The sequence below is a fragment of the Anopheles moucheti genome, chromosome 3 (genome assembly GCF_943734755.1).
Source record: "Anopheles moucheti chromosome 3, idAnoMoucSN_F20_07, whole genome shotgun sequence".
Taxonomy (NCBI): Eukaryota; Metazoa; Arthropoda; class Insecta; order Diptera; family Culicidae; genus Anopheles; species Anopheles moucheti.
Window position 1 is genome coordinate 74726013 of NC_069141.1, and position 20563 is coordinate 74746575.

The window sequence follows — 20563 nt, forward strand, 5'->3', positions numbered from 1 at the left end:
TGTGCTTCCGAGAGCTTGAGAACATCCACGGAGATGATAAAACTTAACTTTCTTGAATTTTGTCTACACGTCCAGATCGATATGTTCTGCACTTTGTGATATTAGTACCATCACAGATATGGAAGTTATAAGATCACGATCACTTGATCGAAAGGAGGGTGTGCTAAATCAGTCAATAATACAAGATCTTCAATCATAACCACTGATACTATCCAAGAAAGGAATAACCCTTATTGATATGCCAAAAATGATGTAAAGGAAATTGTAGGAATAGCTCTTCCTCTTTCATTGACGTTCGTTTGGATGTTACCTTTGAAGCTTTTCGTTCCCTTATCTTCGGGGATTTCAATGAAAGGAAAGTTGGAAGGATATGTTCTTAAGCTTTATTATTTTCTTATTTATTTTATTAGTCCTTCGACAATATTTTCATAAATTTAAGAAACAACTCTGACAAAGCTGACGACCTATTGATCGTTAGCTAATTCATCGATACTTCCTTTGAGTTTAATTTGTAAAAGCTCATGAGGGCTCAAGAGACCCAGATCACCACAATAGACTAATTTTGACAGAAGTAATTACATTGAATTTAGGGTAATGGTCTCTAAATTCCAATCTAAAAGTTGAATTAGAAAGAATTAACTAATAAATCAAACTGTATTATAGGTTCAAGAGGTGAACAGTTTAAACAAAAAATCAGTTCTTGTTTTTCGATGAAGATGTCTTCGACAAATCTTCGACCTCCCTCTAAAAATCTATCAAATCATCTACTAGTTGAAAGCCGGTTTCTCTAACCGTATGCGATGTGTGACGCCTAAACTAATCGCGAAATATATCACTCTTCGTATCGGTTCTTCCCGCACGACCTGTCAACAGCTCTAATTTGTACTCTGTCAGCAGCAGCAGCAGCTGAAAGACCGGCCATAGTCAAATGATAAACTAGTTTCGTAATTTTTATTCGACTGTTTCGGGGCGAAAGTAATTGATGACGCGCTTCCAGCAACCGGTAGCTGGGTCGAGTGCCAAGTTTGGCAAGAAGTTCCAAAAAAAACTCCACTCCAACCCGATACCGTGACAGATTAATTGCGTCCAACACCACGTGTATTACACACGATTCGTCGTCGCGCCTTTTTGGAAAACGGCAACAAACAAATGAAGTAGCAAACAATAATTCCTCTATCCATTTCCAATTTTTATTGAATTCTGGAGCTTCTGGATGGAGGAAAAATTTAGATTGAATTATGATCATGTATATTTGACGAAGTCAGTTCAGGTTAGGACAGAAAAGCAACATTGCGCAATGAACTGTACCTGTCATAATGTATCGAACCCCAGATGAATGAATTGATCAGGAAGTGTACGAAACTTTGTTCTTTCACGAAGAACAGCAACCAAACCAAGCTTCCAACGAACGCATCAGCGGAAGTAGGAGTGAATCATGAGTTTTGTGCTGCGTGGGAATTGCTTTCCGTGGAGAGAGAGCGCGTGGCATTTTTTTGTGAATGAAGCGAGTTTCACGCCCGGGTGGGCGGTTTTACCTTTCCCGGTTTTGGGAGTTGACGGTAGTAAAACGATGATTTTTATAACGCATTATTAAGCGGTGAGGTGAGACCCTGCCCCAGACACCGTGGTTTTATTGCTACGACATATACAGTATGTGGAGATGGGCAAAATTGCCCCATTAAGCGACAGTTATTCGGAGAAAATACTCGTCATTATAGACGTAAGATAAAGCTGAAGAGGTGTTGTTTTTTATTACCTTTGAAATAGCTTTATATTAGCGCAGTTTCAATACAGTGTCGTAAGATTCCAAGACGTAAGATTCCAACAAAACTTCATTAACCACTTCATTAATTGTGTTATATTTTGCGGGGTTCTTTTGAAATAACTCTACACTACACATATAAATTCAATTGAGTTCAGTAGGAACGGTGAGCGAGCGGAAATGTTTCAAATGTTTCATGTTACACTTCCACGAAAGTGTGGCAATGGCGATGAAACAAAGTCACCTTGTAGCGTCACAAACCCGACGGTAACCCGCCAACGGGGCCATAACATAATGCATGTATCATCATCATCATACGCAAACCCCACTTTCACGGTGTCGTCGTCATCGTCCCACCCCCCAGCCAGTTCGCGATAAAGTGCATTTTGCGCTAAATCACTCCCAGCCACGGTGTCGCGTGTCATCCATCCGTCCTTCCCTTAGTGGGTGGCATTGCTCTGGTTCACTTAAAAATTGAGTAATCGAGGCCCATTCAACACCACCTCCGCCACCGAATTGGTGGGTATTCTTAGAAAAGCTCCATGAGCTCCCCCGGGGCGGACGTCCGATTAAGACGCACCGGATGACGCAACGGCGCTAGAAGCAATCGAGCACCGAAGCCACGGGATGACGGGTGAAGTAGTGACAACGTGTATTCTTAATACAAACACACACACACACCTTTTGAGAGCTTAATCAGCAGGAAGTAGATGGCCACTTACGGTAGAAGTGTCTTCTTTCTTGTGACCGGATGTGACCGATTTAGCAGCTACAACACCAGCGTAGAATTAAACAATAGCTCCAGTATCTTATCCTCTCGTAGGTAAGATGATACATTAAGAAGGATTATATCTACCTACCGAGAGAGAGAAGAGAAAAATAAAACACTGCCAACAAGCTACAATTTGTTTAAAGAAAAAAAAAGGCAAATAATGCTCGATAGAGCCCTCCCCCGAAACACACGTTTCACGAAATTTATTTCGCATTAATCATCACAACCTTCATGAATGGGATCTCCTGCTTGGCCTGTTTTCTTTTTCTTGCTTTGCTGCCTCCCCGTGTCAGTTGGAGGCTTGCGAGATACGCACAACTCGCTAATGGGTTGTGTCCAATTCCCCAACTCTTGCGTGAAACTCATCGCCCAAGAATTTCGTTTCCAATTGAACATCAGCGAGAGTAACCATCAACAAGTTGCCGTACGAATCTCGTGAAAGGGAGCCTTCGCTCGCCATTTGGTTGTGCGGTTTGTTTCTCGTCCAAATGGTCGCCAAACCTTCAGATTTGGTCGATACTCTTGATCTTTTGGCATTGTTCTGGGATTCGTGTATGGCGATCAGTTTACATTGCGCTTCAGCTCAACGGTTTCGGTAGCTTGTTTGGGGCCGTTTTCTTCGAGTGTGTTTCTTCGTCTGTAACAAAAAATCCGAAACCCCAAAACCCAATGCCGTATGACTAACTCAGCCGATGTATCGCAACCAAACTGTCTGATAAACGATATCCAACGAATGCCGGCCGGAAGAATCATTCCACGGCGTCCAAAAGTAATGTCCACCGACAAAACGACACTCTCCCCCGTGGAGATCATTTCTTCTCCAAGAAGGGAACACCGGAACACGGTGTGACACACCGGCGAAGTCAGCTTACATCACCGATAAATTGGTGCGATACGTAATGGACTATTGTGGGACAGATAAGAAAAGAACCGTTTGATAAGGTTGGCACACCGGCAATGTGTGACGTAGTGTCAAGGGTTTGCCCGATCGTTCACAGCTGACCGGTGACGATAATTGACGACTTGAGCTGGTGCTTCTATGTAACTATGCAAATAACGCTTATTAATAGCCTCGTAACATCTTGTTCAATTGGAATTTTATTTCTGGAGCTGGACAGTGGATCTCTCTACAGTATTTGCTGTCATGAGTCACATACACTGTGGACTGATCATTTTCTCTGCAGTCGGAGAGGTGAACAACACCTTAGCGGTGGTAGGCAAAATCAACGAGATGGAAGATATTGAATAGAAATGCATAACATTTAAGTCGCCCTCTTTGCAAACGTTCCAAAACACCACCCTGACTTAGGCAAAACATCCACCTGACCTTGTAAAATGCTTCAGATTCAGTTTCAGGTGGTTAGATGTTGCAATAGCAAACGAAAAGGATGTTTGCTACGCTATAAACTGATTTCCGTTTCCTACGCTCCACATGTTTGTTGTTTGATCGCCGTTCGGGTCCCCCGGCACAGTGAGGATCGTTCACATCGTGACGGTTTTCGCTATCAAACCCCTCTCACGTGTAGTCTTGCCGTTGTAGACCTTATGCATAGTAGGCTAAGGGTGTGTACGCATATTTCAGCATTGCTCAAGTTTGTGCCCTGAAAGGTTTCCGCTCCGCTCGCGTTTGCGTTTGCTCTCGCAGCTCACAAATGTTCGCTCCCACAGCGACAGAGAGCGAGCGACCGCGTGCGAATGCGAGGGCACGAACGCAACGGAACAGTGATAACCAGCGACCGAGAGACGTCGCAAGATCAGACATTCACCGAGAACCGTTCGATGCGGACGCGAAAGTAAAGCGAAAAAGGTTACAGCAGCCATAGACCGGGGGTGGGTTGCCTTTTCTGAATTGCGGACCCAGCGGATGGGTTAGGAATTTGCTCAAAGTGAAAGTGAGCACTGTTCCAATGGTGATGTGTGATGTGTTGTGTCCTTTCCTTTTTTCCTGCTATCCCGAAAGGATATAGCAACCTTTCACTGGAAAGTTTTTCGGACCGCGTGGCGTTAGTGAGTGTTGCGTTTGTTGATGGTTCATTGACGTGGAATGTTTGTTGGCTTTTGTGGCCCCTGCTGTACTGCGCTTGGAGCACAGTGCGATCGTCTGTTAATCGAGACGGGCCAGCGAAACTCCGCGGTCCATATGTGTGTGAAAAGTGTGGATGTGCGTGTGCGTGCGTGATCGTCGACGCAATTGAGTCCAATCCTCGAGTGTCTCAAGTTCGAGGGTTTAGCGCCCAGCTAGCCAGCTAGCTGGAATGGAATTCATCTCACAAAACCGCGCACCGCGTAACAGTTGTGTGCTGTAATTAGCGATGGTGATCCGTGTTACGGGTGCGGGATTTGCAAATTTGCTGTTTACGCGATCACCACCACCGCCAACAACAACAAACATTGTATTCTCGGTGCGCCCAGCCATTTGATGGGGTTATCTCCCTTTTTGCTTGAATGGCGGCTCTTACGTCACAAGAATGTTTTCCGTTTCCTTCCATTCGTTCGCGCTCTGTGGTCACCGTTGTTTTGCCCTGTTAGCGAATTAATAACACACGATCTGCAGCGGGGAGGATCGTCCAGTCGATTTGGTGTGCCGTGGTTGCGTGGCGAAACACCTCCGATGGGATTGTGTCGAGGCGATCTGTGTAGAATGCCTTTCGGCACATTACCGGCAGTAACTTCTATGACTAAGTGGCGCAAAGCGGTGTTGCTTCTGGTTGCATTCTTGCAATACAATTTCCATTTCATCTATCAATAACTGTGCCGGAGTGAAATTCCTCACTGCCACGCATAAAAACTGTCCCACACAGATTTCCGTTTTCGGTGCGAATGGTTTGTAAACATGCTTCCGTTGTTTTCTTTACTCTCCTCCGGGGTTTCCCCCAACGACCACTTTGAAGTTGAACCACTTTTGCTATGTTTACGTTAAGCCTCGCCTGCTTTTCGAATCATTAACCAACCTACTTTGATCGAAATATTTACATATAATGGCGGGTTTTAAAGTGAGTGTTCATTGTGAAATTCTTCAAATTCCTTCTCAAATCCATCTGACCAAGTCCTCCCCCGTAAAAAAAACCTTCTCAAGAGTGGTTTAACACCGCCCCTCAGCCGATCCTCTGCGCGCATTCCCCCAAAAGGCGGAAAAGCGGAAGTGAAACCGAAGCATTTGTTTAGAAATTTTTAAGCTCCTTTTCGCGTGTTGTGTTGTGTTGGAAATGTTGTGAGAATTTTATCGCTCTGACGCACGCATGTTTGCACTTGACCAACAAGCGAAACAGATGAAACGTACCACACGTGTAAGAGAGCTGTGGCTGTGTTGTTGAAATGTTTGGCGATTAGAATGAGCGCGGCTTGTGGAATTTCGATTTCTTCTATTTTTGTTCCATAACGCCTTAACCTTAGCCATCCCATTCCGTGATCATTACCTTGTTTTTTCTTACGTTTATGGAAGTGTTATATGTTTGCGTTTACTTCCTTCAATTTGCCATTTAGAAGTTACTCATTCTTCACGCGCAACACAGCCATATCTAGCCTTGGGTGTAGTGTAGGGCAGGGTTGCCAACCATTCGGTAATTGACGCAACAACAGCATTTGCATTGACAGACCGCCGTGACGCCGCCGCACAATTACCGCTTGGCCGACGTCTACAGCTTATCTGGCGACCAACTTCCTGGCGTACCTTGCCCTTTTTTTTCACTTTGCCGGCTTTGCTTGCCTGTCCCAAGAGCAGCATCAGCTCGGGGAAGAGACACACCCACCATGGGGGTAGGGATTTGCATTGCCACAGGAGGTCGTAAAAGGATGTGTAATGCATAAAAGGGACACAACAATAAAAGGCAATAAAGCAACACCCAAAACCGAATGGCGAGGTAAAACGAAAGTACAATTACATGTTGAAAACATTCAAAAAGAGCAGAGGGAAAACAAGTTATCGTAAAAGCAAATGCTTTAGCTTAGAAAAACAAAACTGCATCCCAGAATAACGGAAGTGTTGTTGATGTTTCGTTGTTATTAGGTTGAGTTCCATAAATTCCGTCGCTGTGTTAGAGTGTGTTCAAAAGTTTGAAAAAAGTGAAGTGTTTTTAAGTATACAAAACAAACCCAAACGGAAGCGGAAACCGATCGAACATGGGCATCAACAATCATCAACCAACTACGCCGATCTCGGTGCTACGGGCCCAATTCTTGTTTCCCAACAGAAAGGTAAGCTAAACGGCAGAACGAATCACATGGCACGCATGCATCAATCGTAGAAGCGGTAGCGTTGCTAACGCCTCTCATCGGTTACTTCCTGCGTAGCGGAGGTGGCAAGACCGTGGCGTTAAAGTGATCTCCCGGCAATATCCGTTTACCACACCACGGTTCAAATCCAAGTTCTACTCTCTCTCTCTCTCCCTTGTGTGTGCAGTAAATGATGACAGCGTTTTTCCAAGATGGAGAGAGTTTACTCTTCTCCAGAAGATTGCGATCTTGTTATACTGAGACTGATTGCTGCATACACATTAAAACAATAATAGAGAGAACTTTTTCCTATTTTATTTCTCGTGAAATTTATATTTTCTCAATATCAACAACAATTCTCTCAAAACATTCGCTCTCGCATTCGTAAGCGGTGTCCGTGAGGTACAAAACGTGGTTTGAGTGCGTACCACTGTGCTCTATTCATGTTAAATCTCTTTCGCTCTCTCGCGGTTGTGTTTCTCTGAGTGAAACATTTCAAATGTATTCGCTCCATGTTGGCTCTCTTTCATGTTGGCGTCGTACAACGCCGGGAAGGGATGAAATATTTCAAGCTAAACAAAAATACAACTCACCACCGGCATGTTTCGGCGAACATCGCGAATTTTGCTAACCACCTTTCCCATCTGAGATGATGTATGGAGTTTTAAAAGCTTTCTCTAATGTCTCTAAGTTCTTAAACTCCTTCAGAAAAGCAAAAACGCGAAAATAAAATACAAATTAAACGTATCGCTTCAGAAACATAGTCTACAACAGCATTGTTTACGTACCTGCCACAAGTAAATCGGCTTAGTAGAGCCGTTCCTTAAACGAGGCGTTTTTACTGCGAGTCCCAACTGAAGTCCTCTTGCAAGTATCTTTACTCTTTGTTGTTCTCCCCGAGTGGGTGTGCGAACAGGTTTTTATTTGATGCCAATTCCCGGTGCGTCTGACGCTCGTCACGCCAACGCTGCAGTTGTGTCGGATCTGCCAGACGGGTAACCTACCGGTTGTGTTTGATTTGTTCGAGACGACACAACGAATTAAATTACGGCAAGCATGTTCAATCGCGTCTAGAGCAATGTTACGTGTAACTTGTGAAATTCCTTGGAAAATGCTACCCTCAACCAAGAATACAAACGTTTATATACAGATAGAATATCTTAATCTCATAGCTTCCATTGCCTCATTTTATATTCAAACCCGTTACTCAACTGTGTCACTATTTACACATGAAATTTACAAAGGGATTGCTACCCCTCTTCGGTGCGCCACAAACGCGGCCACAATGCTTCTGCCAAGGTCGAACGCTTCCTGGTGTTCGTTTCAACGCTTTCCGCTATTGTGCCATCGCAAGAGGCTCCTTCTGTGTGCAAGACACCGGCAAACGACTGACGACACAATCACTGTGTTTCATCGCTCTCGAACATTTGCTAGACATTCCTTCGAGGCTCATCAGCCGCCAAATTACCTTCATCTCGCGTAATGCGCGTGCAGTAATCTCATCTTCTGCGGCGAAACGTCAGCCACACTTGACCAATTGGTTGGTCCGAACACTTATGTCAAGCGTGTTTTCCTAGCGAGTCTTTTCAGCGTGCGAATGTGTGACTGGGGGGTGGGGCAGCGTGTAATCTCAACAGCATCCACCGTGAGGCATTGTTTGCTTACCACGTTTCATGCGCATTTGATTTAACGCTGTATTGGTGATGGGTTGCTGCTACCGTCGTTTAGCAGAAGAGTTTCATTCATGGCAATAAGTATTTAATCGCGAGGTAGTTAGAAACCTTATATTAAATATCCTAACGAGGGGTTGAGTGGTTTGTCCCTTCTGTATCAACATAAATCAATAGGGAATTGGATGCAACATGTATGCACTCACACGCTTTCAAACGCAAACACACGTCGCGCGTTTTTCGCACGTTCGCATCTCACCCTGTCTCTTTCTCTCTCTCTCTCTCGTTCGCGTGTTGCCTGTTGCTGTTCGCGACTGTTGGGCTCTCGTTTTCCTCCCCACTCATGTTCCTCCACACACATTCTAACCCTTCCCTTCTTCCACCTATGTATGTATGTGTGTGTGTGTGTGTGTGTGTACTCGCAGCTGTGGTCAAGAATTGACGCTTCAACTGCTGGCGGAGAGCAACAACACGCTCAGTTCCATTTCAACCCCCGTTAACAACAACCCCCTTATTGTGCGTTCCGTTGGCAGCAGGCCGCGTGGTGTTCACTCGAACTTTCGTCGTGGCCCTTCTTTCGGGCCGTATCCAAGGCCAGGGCCATAGGGAGAGAAGAAGAAAAAATCGCAGTTTTGTGCAGTGTTCGTTTCCTTTCTTTTTCTTCACCATACTTTAAGAACGAAACGATTCGAAGGAACACCAAATTCTCGAACCGTCTCGATGCGGATGTTGATTGTGTTGTGTGCGAACTCTCATTGTGTCTGCGGTTGTTGTTGTTGTTGTTGTTGTGACGTAGTGTAGGAGGAGGGGTAACATCCCAAACACCCCCCCAAACGCACCTCGATTGATTCATGTGCGTGTGGTTTTGTTTTTTTGTTACTACCGCATAATTGTCTGGCATTTGACAAACAAAAGCGAATAAAACAAAACGGCAAACTCCCCGGCTGCTACACATGCACAGGTCTGGCGAACGAAGCGTGACAGGCATGCAAAGTTGTGGAGAGCAAGTGAGAGAGAGCAAGCGAGAGAGTGAGCGAACATGCTAAAACATCATCCCCTCTTCTCAGTGCCACCGTACAATGTATGAAACCCCCCATCGCAGTCGGCGACGTCGCCGCCGTCGTGAAGCATTTTTCTTTTGCGCCACCGTGTCGAAGAACATCTTCTTATTGTTGTCGCGTACCGGCATGTGGATCATATAAAGGGGTAGCTAGCATACAGGGTGAGAGTGTGTGTGTGAGAGAGAGAGAGAGCCAGAGTGAGAGAATGAAATGCCTCTCAATGGTGTGCGGTACGTCACGCGCATTTTACTGTTGTGTTGTTGTTTGGCAACCGGCAACAGAGGAATGCTTTAGTTGTATTGGAGTATTTCTATGGCTCCTTAGTTTTTCTGTCTGTCACTGCTAATGTTTGCAATATCTTTTAGCAACATTTCAACCCCTCAATAGAAAGCGCCCCGAAACAAAAAACAAGAATTGAGATTGAGATTCACCGTGTTGTGTTGTTGGGCAAAGGTTGCCGAACGAAACATTTTCTTATCAAAATGTCACCTTGTTAACTGATTTGTTTGCGATATGAACCACATTCACACACACGCGCTCGGGGATGCCCAAAATCATGCAAAAACAGCAACAATTACATGACGTGACTAAAACACCGAACATTCCGTTTTCCTAACGTCAGGGGGCTCATTAGGCCCCTTTTTTTGTTGTTGTTTTGTTTCCTTTTATTTCATGTCGATTTCTGTTATGTTTTGTTTCCCTTTTTTAACCGTTCATTTGTTTGTTTGGTACCGTAAGGGTGCCGGCTCGAACGGGTGAGCTCGATAAGATAAGTAAGACCCATCCGATGGTTGGTTGATCGAATGCCCTCCGAAAAAAAAAAATAACAGGGCATTCAAACGCTCCGTAATGGCGTGTAATTGAATGATGATTGCATGATAACGAGGCAAGTTGAGGAATTTCATTTTTCTCTCCCCTTTTTTGTTGCCAATAGCACGGCAAATTTGTGGCATTTGTGTCTTATCTTAACGCTTTGCAGGTGGAAAAATGGATTCCCCCTGTTTTTTTTTCGTTAACAATTTTGAAGGTGCTTCGATGGAGCCGCATGGTGACGCACGAACACATAAATAGGTCGCTAATAGGTAGACGACAGCCTTTTCAAGTGGCAACAAGCAGATTGATTTTTTTGTTTGTTGCATGATGAACGCAATTGTTTTTGGTGAATAAAAATAATAAAATATTAATGATCTTGTTCCCTGCTCCTGGTAACACTCTCAGCCATGTAGCTTCAACCCCTAAAATCAACCCTTAAATGCAATGATGCAATTAAAGTGACTCAAAGTGCATTTTTTGTGTAAAATTTCTCCTTAATTGTTCGATTATTGTTGTGTTTTTTTTGTTGTTGTTTGCGTGTGTGAGAGATAGTGTGCGTATAAAATAAACTTTTGCCCCACCAAACACCTTCAGCACAACACAACAGAGACAACCCCGTGTATGTATGTGAGCAACAGTGCAAAACCCGGGACGTGTTTAAAGATGAACAGAAATTCGCTGGAAAGTGCCAGAAAGAACTTTTTCAAATCGGTTCGTGCCTACTTGCCTACCCTTTTACTGTCCACTCAACACACCAAGTGGCGTTGCAGATCGTTTCCTATCGTTTTTTGTGTTCACAAACTCAACTATTGCTATTCGCTTGTGGCTGTCCGTTTTTTATGTGTTAATGCGTGTCCCTGTGTGCGTTATCCGTGTCTGAAATTAATTCTGTTCGGTGCTTGTTTTGTTGTACCCTCTTTTCTGAACGGCAGGACCAGGAACACAGGACCGGCCACACTATGCTGAATACTTTCAACTGTGCACTAACAGCATCTATGTTTTAAGCTATATTGTCTGTCTACGGAACATTCTCCAATGTGAGTGTGTGTGTGTGTCTTACGCCATCTTGATCTTGCTTCGAATGTTGCTTACTGGTGTACACTTACTCTGGCCGGAGACCAAACTACCTTCACTGTGTGCTCATTTCCATACCCATTTCATAACCATTAACGTATCGCTTCATTCATGCAAACTAATGGAATGTGCCACAAAGAAGATCACTGTTTGACGGCATTTGCGATCGTCTGTTTGCGTAGCACATTCCTGGCGTAAGCTGAAGCTGAGCGGCGCCGGACGGGAGCGCTGAGACGGTTCTGTAAACAACGACTTTGTTAACACAACACAGGGCCGACCCTTTCGGCCTAACCACTATACAGCATCCACTATACTAGTGTTCCACTTACTCATTGAGTAAATTCAACTAACCGCGATCGCTCACTAACTCTGTCATGTCCGGGGGCATGTAAATAATTTCCCATTTTGCACCGTATTACAACCGATAAGCCACTGTGACGCCGATGACAAGTGGATGGCATAAATATCATGGGGAATGACAATATTGCCGTACAGCGATTGCAAAATGCATGAGGTGGTGACCCCTTTGGGGAGGAATTGTTTTGCATTGTTTTGTGACTAAATGGGGCATGAAACATGGTGCTCGTTTGATAAGGCGGTCGAAGAAAGAAAGCTCTTTCTTTACGTATTTTCATCGTTTTAAATTGAATTGCATTGCATTGAAGCTCCTTTTAATCTCAAGGAAAACAGCCACATTAGCCGTATATGACGAGGGGATGATATAGCTGTTGCTTAATGTGTGAAGCGATAGCCAAATAGAATGAGAAGTTGTTTGCCCCTACTTCTACTCAAATAACCACCGGCAAATTTGCTGTTATCTGAAAGGTTCTATGCAGTCTTGGGCGAATTGAATTCAAAATCGTACATCTGAATTATTCTTTGAATTAAATCAATCACTTTGAACTTTTTGCAATGAATAAACATTTATCTCCTGCAATGTCCATAAATCTCTGATGTCTGAGGATTCAGCCAGGGATGTGAGATTTGTGAAGAGTTTCAAATTCCAGATTTTGGGGTTTTTTTGTTGCATTTGTGAAAAAATTGATAAAACCTCTAAGGATTCGTGAACTTCTTACGATTCTTGGATCTCCTAAGATGCTAAAATCTCCAAAGAGTAAGGATTCTGGTATAAAACTTCCAACTGGATTGAACTTTCCTCCACTGTCTGGCCTACCACTCAAGATTTCCAACATCATTGTGCTCAACACTAGTTGCCTTGCTTTGTTGAGGTTCACGTTTACTCTTTATTCATCAATTTAAATACGCAATTGTTCATTGCAGCTCTCGCCGTCACCCTTGTTGTATTTGCATTTTAAAATGTCGTGGGTCATAAGAGAACCGACGAGATGGGAATTCAGAACAAGCCATTTCTGGTGCATTCGTCATTACTGTGTCTAAGCTGCTGTTTAGACATCAGGGAAACTCAGTCGGTTAAGAAGTTTACGAATATAAATGTCATTTGTGTTATTAACATCAACAGCCTTCTTTTAAGTGCATATTTATTTTACACATAAAACGAAACCCTCTACTCCTGTTGCCAGTGCTCATTTGTAACCGTTTCCATTCGTTCCATTGCAGATGTCCGATATTGCTGACACTGGTTCGCCCACACTGCCGACACGACACAATTTGTTCGCCACCTCAAATGGGCCACTAGCGTCCACCACATCCGGATCTCTAGCAAGCGCAACGTCTACCAGCTCGATGACCACATCGCAGGAGGTAAGCTGACGGGTCGATTATTTGGGGTTTGAGTCATTGTTGGGCAAAAAAAAAAACGCGACAGATTAAGTGATTTGCATTGCAACCTAACGCACCCGCTGCGACCGTCGCTGTGGTACACCGATCTGCTTTTTTGATTGACCTCTAAATCAAGCGCATCCTGGTGTCGACGCTAAATTCATTCCGCTTGAACAGCGATGATTCAGCGCTTCCCCCTCGGTGAACTTGATGAGCGTGGAGGGGGGCCCCCAATAAATTGTTTCACGTCTTGGCGTTTGGGTGTCGCGAGCCTTTGCCACGGGGACTACGGTTCTTAATCATCACCGTACGCTGGCACGGTTCGGTGAAAAGAATCCCCCTTGAAAAAGGGTGGTATGCAATGTATAAATAAATAAGGCAACATAAATAAGACAGAAAGGAATACAAAAAGAATCAAATTGCCACCACTTGAGCCCCAGGTCCTCCTCTCAAATGTTCTTCCCTTCCCTGTCTGCTGCGCTGTGTCTGATAGTAGACTCATCGGCCGAGTTGAAGTGTGATCTTGTGCGGCTTCGTTTGCAGCGCAAAACCCACTCAACAGCTGATTCATCACGCTGATCCGACACGGCGGTGCTAGACAGAACTGCTCGGGTGACACAATGACCGGGGGGAGAAATGTTTTCATTTCGCAGAAATTCATACGCAATATTACGCGAACAGCTCGCCCGGTGTTGGGTGGCGTAAATTCCCCATTGATAGTCGTAGCGCTTACCCTGTTATGTAAGGCACTAATGGACGCTACTGCTCGGTAGTGAGATGAATCATTGATAGTACGAACTAGCACGCGAGTCCGCTATTCTACGAAGGTGAATGAACACTTGAAAGGGGATAGTCGCGTTATCTAAGGTGGACATCAAAGTAGGACATTATAAATTACTTCTATTTGTTCCTGCTGTCACAACATGGTCGCGTTCCTGTATAACATGACGCGTATGTCAACGGGATCTTGAATGTCTAACGAGATCCTTTCATCACTCCTTCTCAGACGCTTGCTTATTGGGACCGAAAGACTTGTTGATTACTACTTGTCTTTGGCAGTTACTGTTTAAAGCATCTATTATTGAATTGCAAATATCTTCATCTTCAGTATCTTACAGTGCCTAATGCATGATCAGTAAGAAAACCAGAAATTCAAATTTATTTTTAAAACATTCTTACTGATCTCGAACGATGGCGTTGTTTGGCAGAATGGGTCCTGTTTGAAAATTGTGCCAACATCATCTATCTTTTCCAATTACTAACGCCATCGGCTAAGGAGCTGTGAAGGAAATTCTCAAGAAAATCTACGAACGCAATCTCCAATTCTAGCGAAAAATCTCCTCCGTGCTGGGGCAATTCTCGTCCAAGCGCCACAATTAACCAGTAAAGCTGAACATCTGACATGTCGAGCGGTGGGACAGAACGTACGCTAACTAGTCGTGACACCTTGTCGTAGGGCTTACCGCATCGTTGGAAAAAGGAAGTCGCGGCTACGTACCCGTCATGACCATTTGTCAACATTAACGAACGCAGAACCGGGACGGCGTACAGACATGTGCAAAACAAAGCACGAGGACGGGGGGGAATTTCACCGAACTGTCGCGTGCAGGTCGGCGATCTATTTTCGCCGTAACAGCTGCTGCGCAAGCGAAGTGTCTTGTCCGCGCGTCCCGCGGGCACATATGCTTTGCCGGTTGTTCGCGTCTCCATTCTCAAACAGCAACACCAAGTACCTTCCGCGTCATTTTGCTCTTTAACAAACATATTTCTTTCTCCTGGCGTATATGATGGGGAAGCGTGTTCGTGAATTCTGTGAATGTGGTTTTTATTCTCCCAGAATGTTCGTGTTACATCGTCAACAGACAGAGCATACACGAAGATGTGTCGAACACTCATTTTGGAAACGATGTCTGATGGGTTGGAGCAAATGTTGCATCTAATTTATTAGTATTTATGTTTTTAGTACATCTGCTGCGTGTACTAAAAATAAGAGCAAGAGAATGAAACATTTTCTAAGTAATAAAATTGAGTTTGGGATAACTATTTTCCGGCTTATTATTACTAAAATACGGATTTTCTCAAACATCAAACCCTTAAGATGTTTCGCACGAACCTAAAAAAATCATTCGATTGCAAACGCTTCGGCCGCTGGGAGCGGTGTATCTGCCGCGTGTCGTTGACAGTGCGCGAAATCAGTCGCGGTGCGCAAATAAAGCAACAGAGGAAAAAGAGACACAAACCGGCGACAGAGCAAATGCTCATCAAACCGGGTGACATGGTTCGGGACACTGGCCACCATTCTCAGTACCGCTAGAACGAACGAACGATCAGCACGAACTCGCGGATTCGCGATCGGGCGAAACTCGAAACGAAACCGGATTTCCATTTCCTTACACCATTATCGCCCAATATCGATCACTGCACGCTTTACTCACGGCGAATGTGGAATGCGTTAGTGTTTTTGGAATTCGATTGGTAACGAAGGAAACGAAGCGATCTCCGAACGACTAAAAAGTGACAATTTTGTTATACAGAAAAGTGTTATACAGTGTTAAACGAACGATCGAAAACGAAACCCAATTGCCACGGTTTGTTGGTAGTGAGCGTGTGTGTGTGTGTGCCGCACTGTTTACTGAACGCTACAGTGTAAATAGTGTCCGCGCCTTCCGAAGTCTAATCCGTGAAGGTGAGCACTATCAAACTTGCCCCGCTGCAGGTGTGACAACGTCATCGGTAGAATCAACAGTAACACTAGACTGGGTCGTGTGATGATGATAATGACGATGGTTGAGGTGAAGACCTATGGGCTACCTATGGGGTGACGTTCGCAGAACTGAGTAGAAAAGTTAAAAATACTTTTAAAAACCCCTCATCTTCTCGTCCGTTCCACCGAACCAGCGACACGCAAGTTGGTCAAGATCGTTAATAATATTTCTAAGTATTGGCATCCTTTTGCGAGAACGAACACAACTGCAACACCGCATGATTACGACGGAATATAGAAGGAAGATATTTTGGAACAATGCCCAAGCGGACGATTTCCGAGAAATGGTCAAGGTTGCTGTATGTTGAGCCGCGGAAGGGATGCAAGCGATGGTGGGGCAGTAAATAAGATGTGAAATCATGATCATGGCTGATTTCAATGCTCTTTCGAACACTTTTCGCAGCTGTATAACAGTTTTGTTCGGGCGGAGTAACAGGCACTTCGGATCATGGAAAATTAATGTCTCGAAACGAAACGTGCTTACGATCGCAAGAAGGCATTCTCTTTATCGTGTAAATATGGGCTAAATACGTGCCTATTTGGATCACCGTGTGGAGTGATCGTTAAAGTCCTCTGTTACTCATTATTTAAACGCTTAATACAATCGAATCGACACACCCGCTTTGGGGGTTGTGCGGAATGAGATTTCAAATAGCGTGTAACCCTCGCTATTCTGTTGCCATTATTTAGCGACACCTCTTCAACGGTACAGAAATACCTTTTTAATCGTTTTATTACTGATAAAATCCACCCACCCGATGCGGATACCTTGTGGGCACATTCGGGAGACTCAGACAGAGTCGGCAGGGTGTCGGCAAGTGTTGTAAATAAAAGAACGACTTCCGGTGAGGTTACTCATCGCATCGCATTCGCACAATTAGCACCGGCACGCGGACAGTTGCGGTGTGAAGTTGACATACCTGTCTGATACAGATACGCCACTCCAGCAAGGTGTACCGACTCATTCATCATGCAGCGTTACTATCAATTAGTGATAATAACTGACATGTTCGCAACGGAGTTTCACACGATCATAAGTGTTGCTGATGGCAAGAATTGATAATGGAGCAAGCTTTAGGTGTCAATATTTTAATATTCATAGTGTCATTCTAATCTATTGGGAACTTCTAGGGATTAGGGCTATGATTCCTTCAATGTTCAACTTTAAACTAATTACCTTTTTACTTTACTCTTGCCCCAACAGTTGTTAAACAGCAGCAGGAGCAGCAGCAAAAGCTCCAAGCTGTCGTCGTCCACGTCTTCCTCCAGCACCACTACGAAGCATGTGGAGAAGAGTTCCTCCTCCACGCAGCGCATGTCATCCCTAACGTCCTCCTCCAGCAGCACAACATCCACCGCAGCGGTCAAGCAGAACCTCGGTGAGATGCAGAACTCGATGGCGGAAATGAAGAACATGATGGGGCACAGTAGTAGCAGTAGCACCTCCCAGAACCTGTCCACATCCTCGTCCTCGTCCATCAAATCGTCCGCCGTCACGAACCATCTGCAGGCCCGCAAGATGTCGGCCAAACTGAATGACATTAAGACGAGGTAATTGTAGCATTTCCCCAGTGCAGTGCAATGTGCTGAACACTTTCCCCTTTTGTTTCAATGCCCCGCAGGTTACGCTCGTCGATGGACAGTCTCGATGATCCGCAGGCGGATCCGCTGGTAACCTTTCCCGATTCGGAAACCGACGACGATCTGTCCAGCATCGCATCGAGCCTGAAGCCGCTCGGTGCGAACGGTGGTAGCGGAATTCTCGTACCGAACGGTCACCATCACCATCATCACCAGGCGCTCGTGAACGGGTGTGCCGGCGCGGTCGATACGGTCAAGTTCGAGCAGAAGAAAATGACCTCCGAGTCGAAGACGAAGGTGACGACGGACGGGTTCAGCAGCGAGCAAGCCACTATTAATTCGGCCGAGTCGAAGAAAATGCAGGCAGGCGACCTACAGTATCAGGAGCAGGCCGCACTCGCCGCCATGAGCAGCCGGATGGAGGTGAACGGTGTGACGGCCGAAGAGAAGGGTGCCATACTGAAGGTAGGTTCGGAAGATCGTGTAGCGCTATCAACGCGGACGTGCAAGCCCGCAATCGCAGAGAAGAGCTGTGATTTATGATGCCGAAATAGTCGACCGGCATGAGATAACGCGAACCGTCTCGCGATCAGATGGACGTGCGGTCAAGCTGTTCGGTCCGGGTGAATCAACACACCGGTTCACATCCCACCATGCATGCTCTGGTTGCGCTTTTTTAATCTCTTGCGCGATGACTCATCGCCGAGCGGGGTTTTGCCAGTGGGGGTTGCTTCAAATTCAACGCGAAACAGAGCAAACCTGACCTGTGGGTTTTTAGTACAGTTTTAGTACAAGCCACCCGTCTTCGATGGTTCGGTTCGCAGCACAACGATTAGCGTTGACTAGGTCATTTCGGTACTGCACCGAGATTTGCTGATGTCCAACATGTTGTGCTTGCCAATGTCAAGCAGGCAGTAAATCCAGGACATGCGCAGGACTCGCGAAAGGGCTCGTCGTTTCTGGCAACTTCGGCTGGTGCCGACACGCGATTAGTTGTCGGGTGTCCTTTGAAGAGGGATGTAAGCAGTCAAAACTACCCACCAGAAAGCACCCAAGTTCGAAGACCTTTTGTCTTGTGTTCGTGTATGTGTATGTATGTGTATGTGTGTGTGTGAGAGGCATCCACAACATATGGTATGAATTGTGATATCATCAACACCAACGACAGTGCAAAGGAATGTGAAGCAATTTTCCAATACCGATTGCGTCTTCCGCCTTTTTTTGTTTTTGTTAACGCATCTGCGGCCTGTGGCCTGTGCTCTGTTTGTTCTGTGGTGTTAGGATGTTTGTGACGCGTTACGTAATTTGCACTGGTTTGCTAAAACCCGCGATACTGCACCGGTGCACCGACGGTGCCTGGCGGGCAACGTACGCTAACAGCAACACCCACGGCCGTCTGCTAATCCGTCGGCTGTTGTGCCAGGGGCAGGACCATACGGCGGGTGGAAAATCGAACCACCTTGATGCGGTACGTAAAATCAAGTAAAAACACACCCTCCCTTCCCGTTACTAGTTGCACCGTCACATTATAGCACGTGTATGTGTGGATCGATTTTTCCTTACTTTCACCCCGGATAGTCTTCAAGATCCGTGATGGAATGCTTGTCGTTCCGCGCTGCTATAGTTTTCCGATCCGCACGTAATGGTGTTTATGCTTTGCTGAAGTTAATTCGACGCTTTGACGCTGTGACCACGTGTGACCTTCATCGTGGGAGTGTTTCAGACACGCCTTACACTGCTGGGTAATAAAATGGTTCTAATGAATTTAGTACACACCGAAAGGGATTGGGTTATTCCCTCGCTGCAACAAACACGCTCGTCATTAAGCAGTTAGTGTGAAGCGCGTTGTGGCATTTGAACGATACTAAACGAAAAGGACACTAAGGTCATACGGTGCACCTTTGACGGTGCACGTTTGACCTTTGGAGAACCTTTATTTTTTGTTGTGTCTAGCCGGTCCGTTTCCCAATCTACCAAGAGGATTGGACAGTGCCATCCTTCAAGCACACTTGAGTGAATCGAAACCATTTTCCATGACCCATGATGCATGATGGGACTGGGGGAGGACCCAACCGTTTGATCGTACCGGTCCCGTGACGTAGGCCCGGCAGAAATAAAAACAATTTATATGCCGATTCGATTAAAAACGCACAACGCGATTCGATGATGGTAGACCATATTTTCACTATTTGGCTCTTCCGCTTTCCCAGGCCAGGAACTCTCCCCCCCCCCCCCTCCCTCCTGCCTCCCTCCGATACCGGGTGGAAAACTTTTGCCTGATTTATGTCACAGACGTCAATCGGTGGAAAATGCTTCAAAACCTCCCTCCCCCCATCAATAAGCAGAGGGGTAGGGAAGGGGGTGGTAGATGGTGGGGAGATGGTGGGGATGAAACGAAAGCCAATAAACTGTTCCTTCCACATATTACTCGTGTGTAAACACAACGCGCACGGGACGATGAAAATGAGTTTTCGCGGAAAATCCACCACCCGAAAATTAGGGTTACTACACGGGGTGGCAGTGTGTTGGTGGCACGAATATTGCGCGGCTAGTGAGCGGCAATTTTCCCACCACCACCACCACCACCCTAGATGTGTACGTGTGCGAGGTTGGTAATGTGGTGCTCGATTTGTTCGCCTAATTCAACGCGATCGTCCGACACGGGCGTCAGTCGACGAACGGACAAACGAGCGAACGATCGTGAGCAGTGTGACGACGGTCGAGCTAAACGAACACAACAAGCAACGAACGAACGAAACCACATATATGTAGTGCATTGTGTGAAGTTCTAGTGCGAATACTGAGTAGCGGTGCGTCTCCGATACGTTACTCAAACCGCTTATCGAACCGATCGTCGATCCGAATTTTGACCGGTGCCGGGCCCTTTTCCGGTGTGGAGAGTGTCCACCAAACAGCAGGCCAACTCCACTTAAGACTGTGACGGTATCACGGAATCGGATCGGTCTAGTGGCGAGACACCCTTCGTGCACCGTGTTCGGTTTGGTATTTGCCGGGCGTGAATTGATATTTTTTCCCATGAATGAAATTTCATCCCTCACCCCGTGAGCCCCGATCGTAACGTGACAGTACACTCGAATCAACCCTTGACCGGGG

At 45.6% G+C, this 20563-nt stretch overlaps 1 protein-coding gene across 7 annotated transcripts in view; it reads left to right on the top strand.

Moving 5' to 3' along the window:
• LOC128300594 (NAD(+) hydrolase sarm1) overlaps positions 1-20563 on the top strand; it is a 36180-nt gene that overhangs the window by 9027 nt on the left and 6590 nt on the right. For 2 of the 7 annotated variants that reach the window (XR_008287337.1, XM_053036712.1), the window contains exons 3-5: positions 12943-13086; positions 17073-17419; positions 17491-17914. Coding sequence is in view for 6 of the 7 variants with exons in the window: in XM_053036712.1 (XP_052892672.1) it covers positions 12943-13086; positions 17073-17419; positions 17491-17914 (915 nt within the window). In the remaining variant the exon portion in view is untranslated. Of the gene's footprint in view, positions 1-6603; positions 6729-9040; positions 9058-10889; positions 11002-11225; positions 11328-12942; positions 13087-15691; positions 15791-17072; positions 17420-17490; positions 17915-20563 lie in introns of those variants that run through there. The other 5 variants (XM_053036714.1, XM_053036716.1, XM_053036713.1 and 2 more) reach the window with 5 other exon arrangements.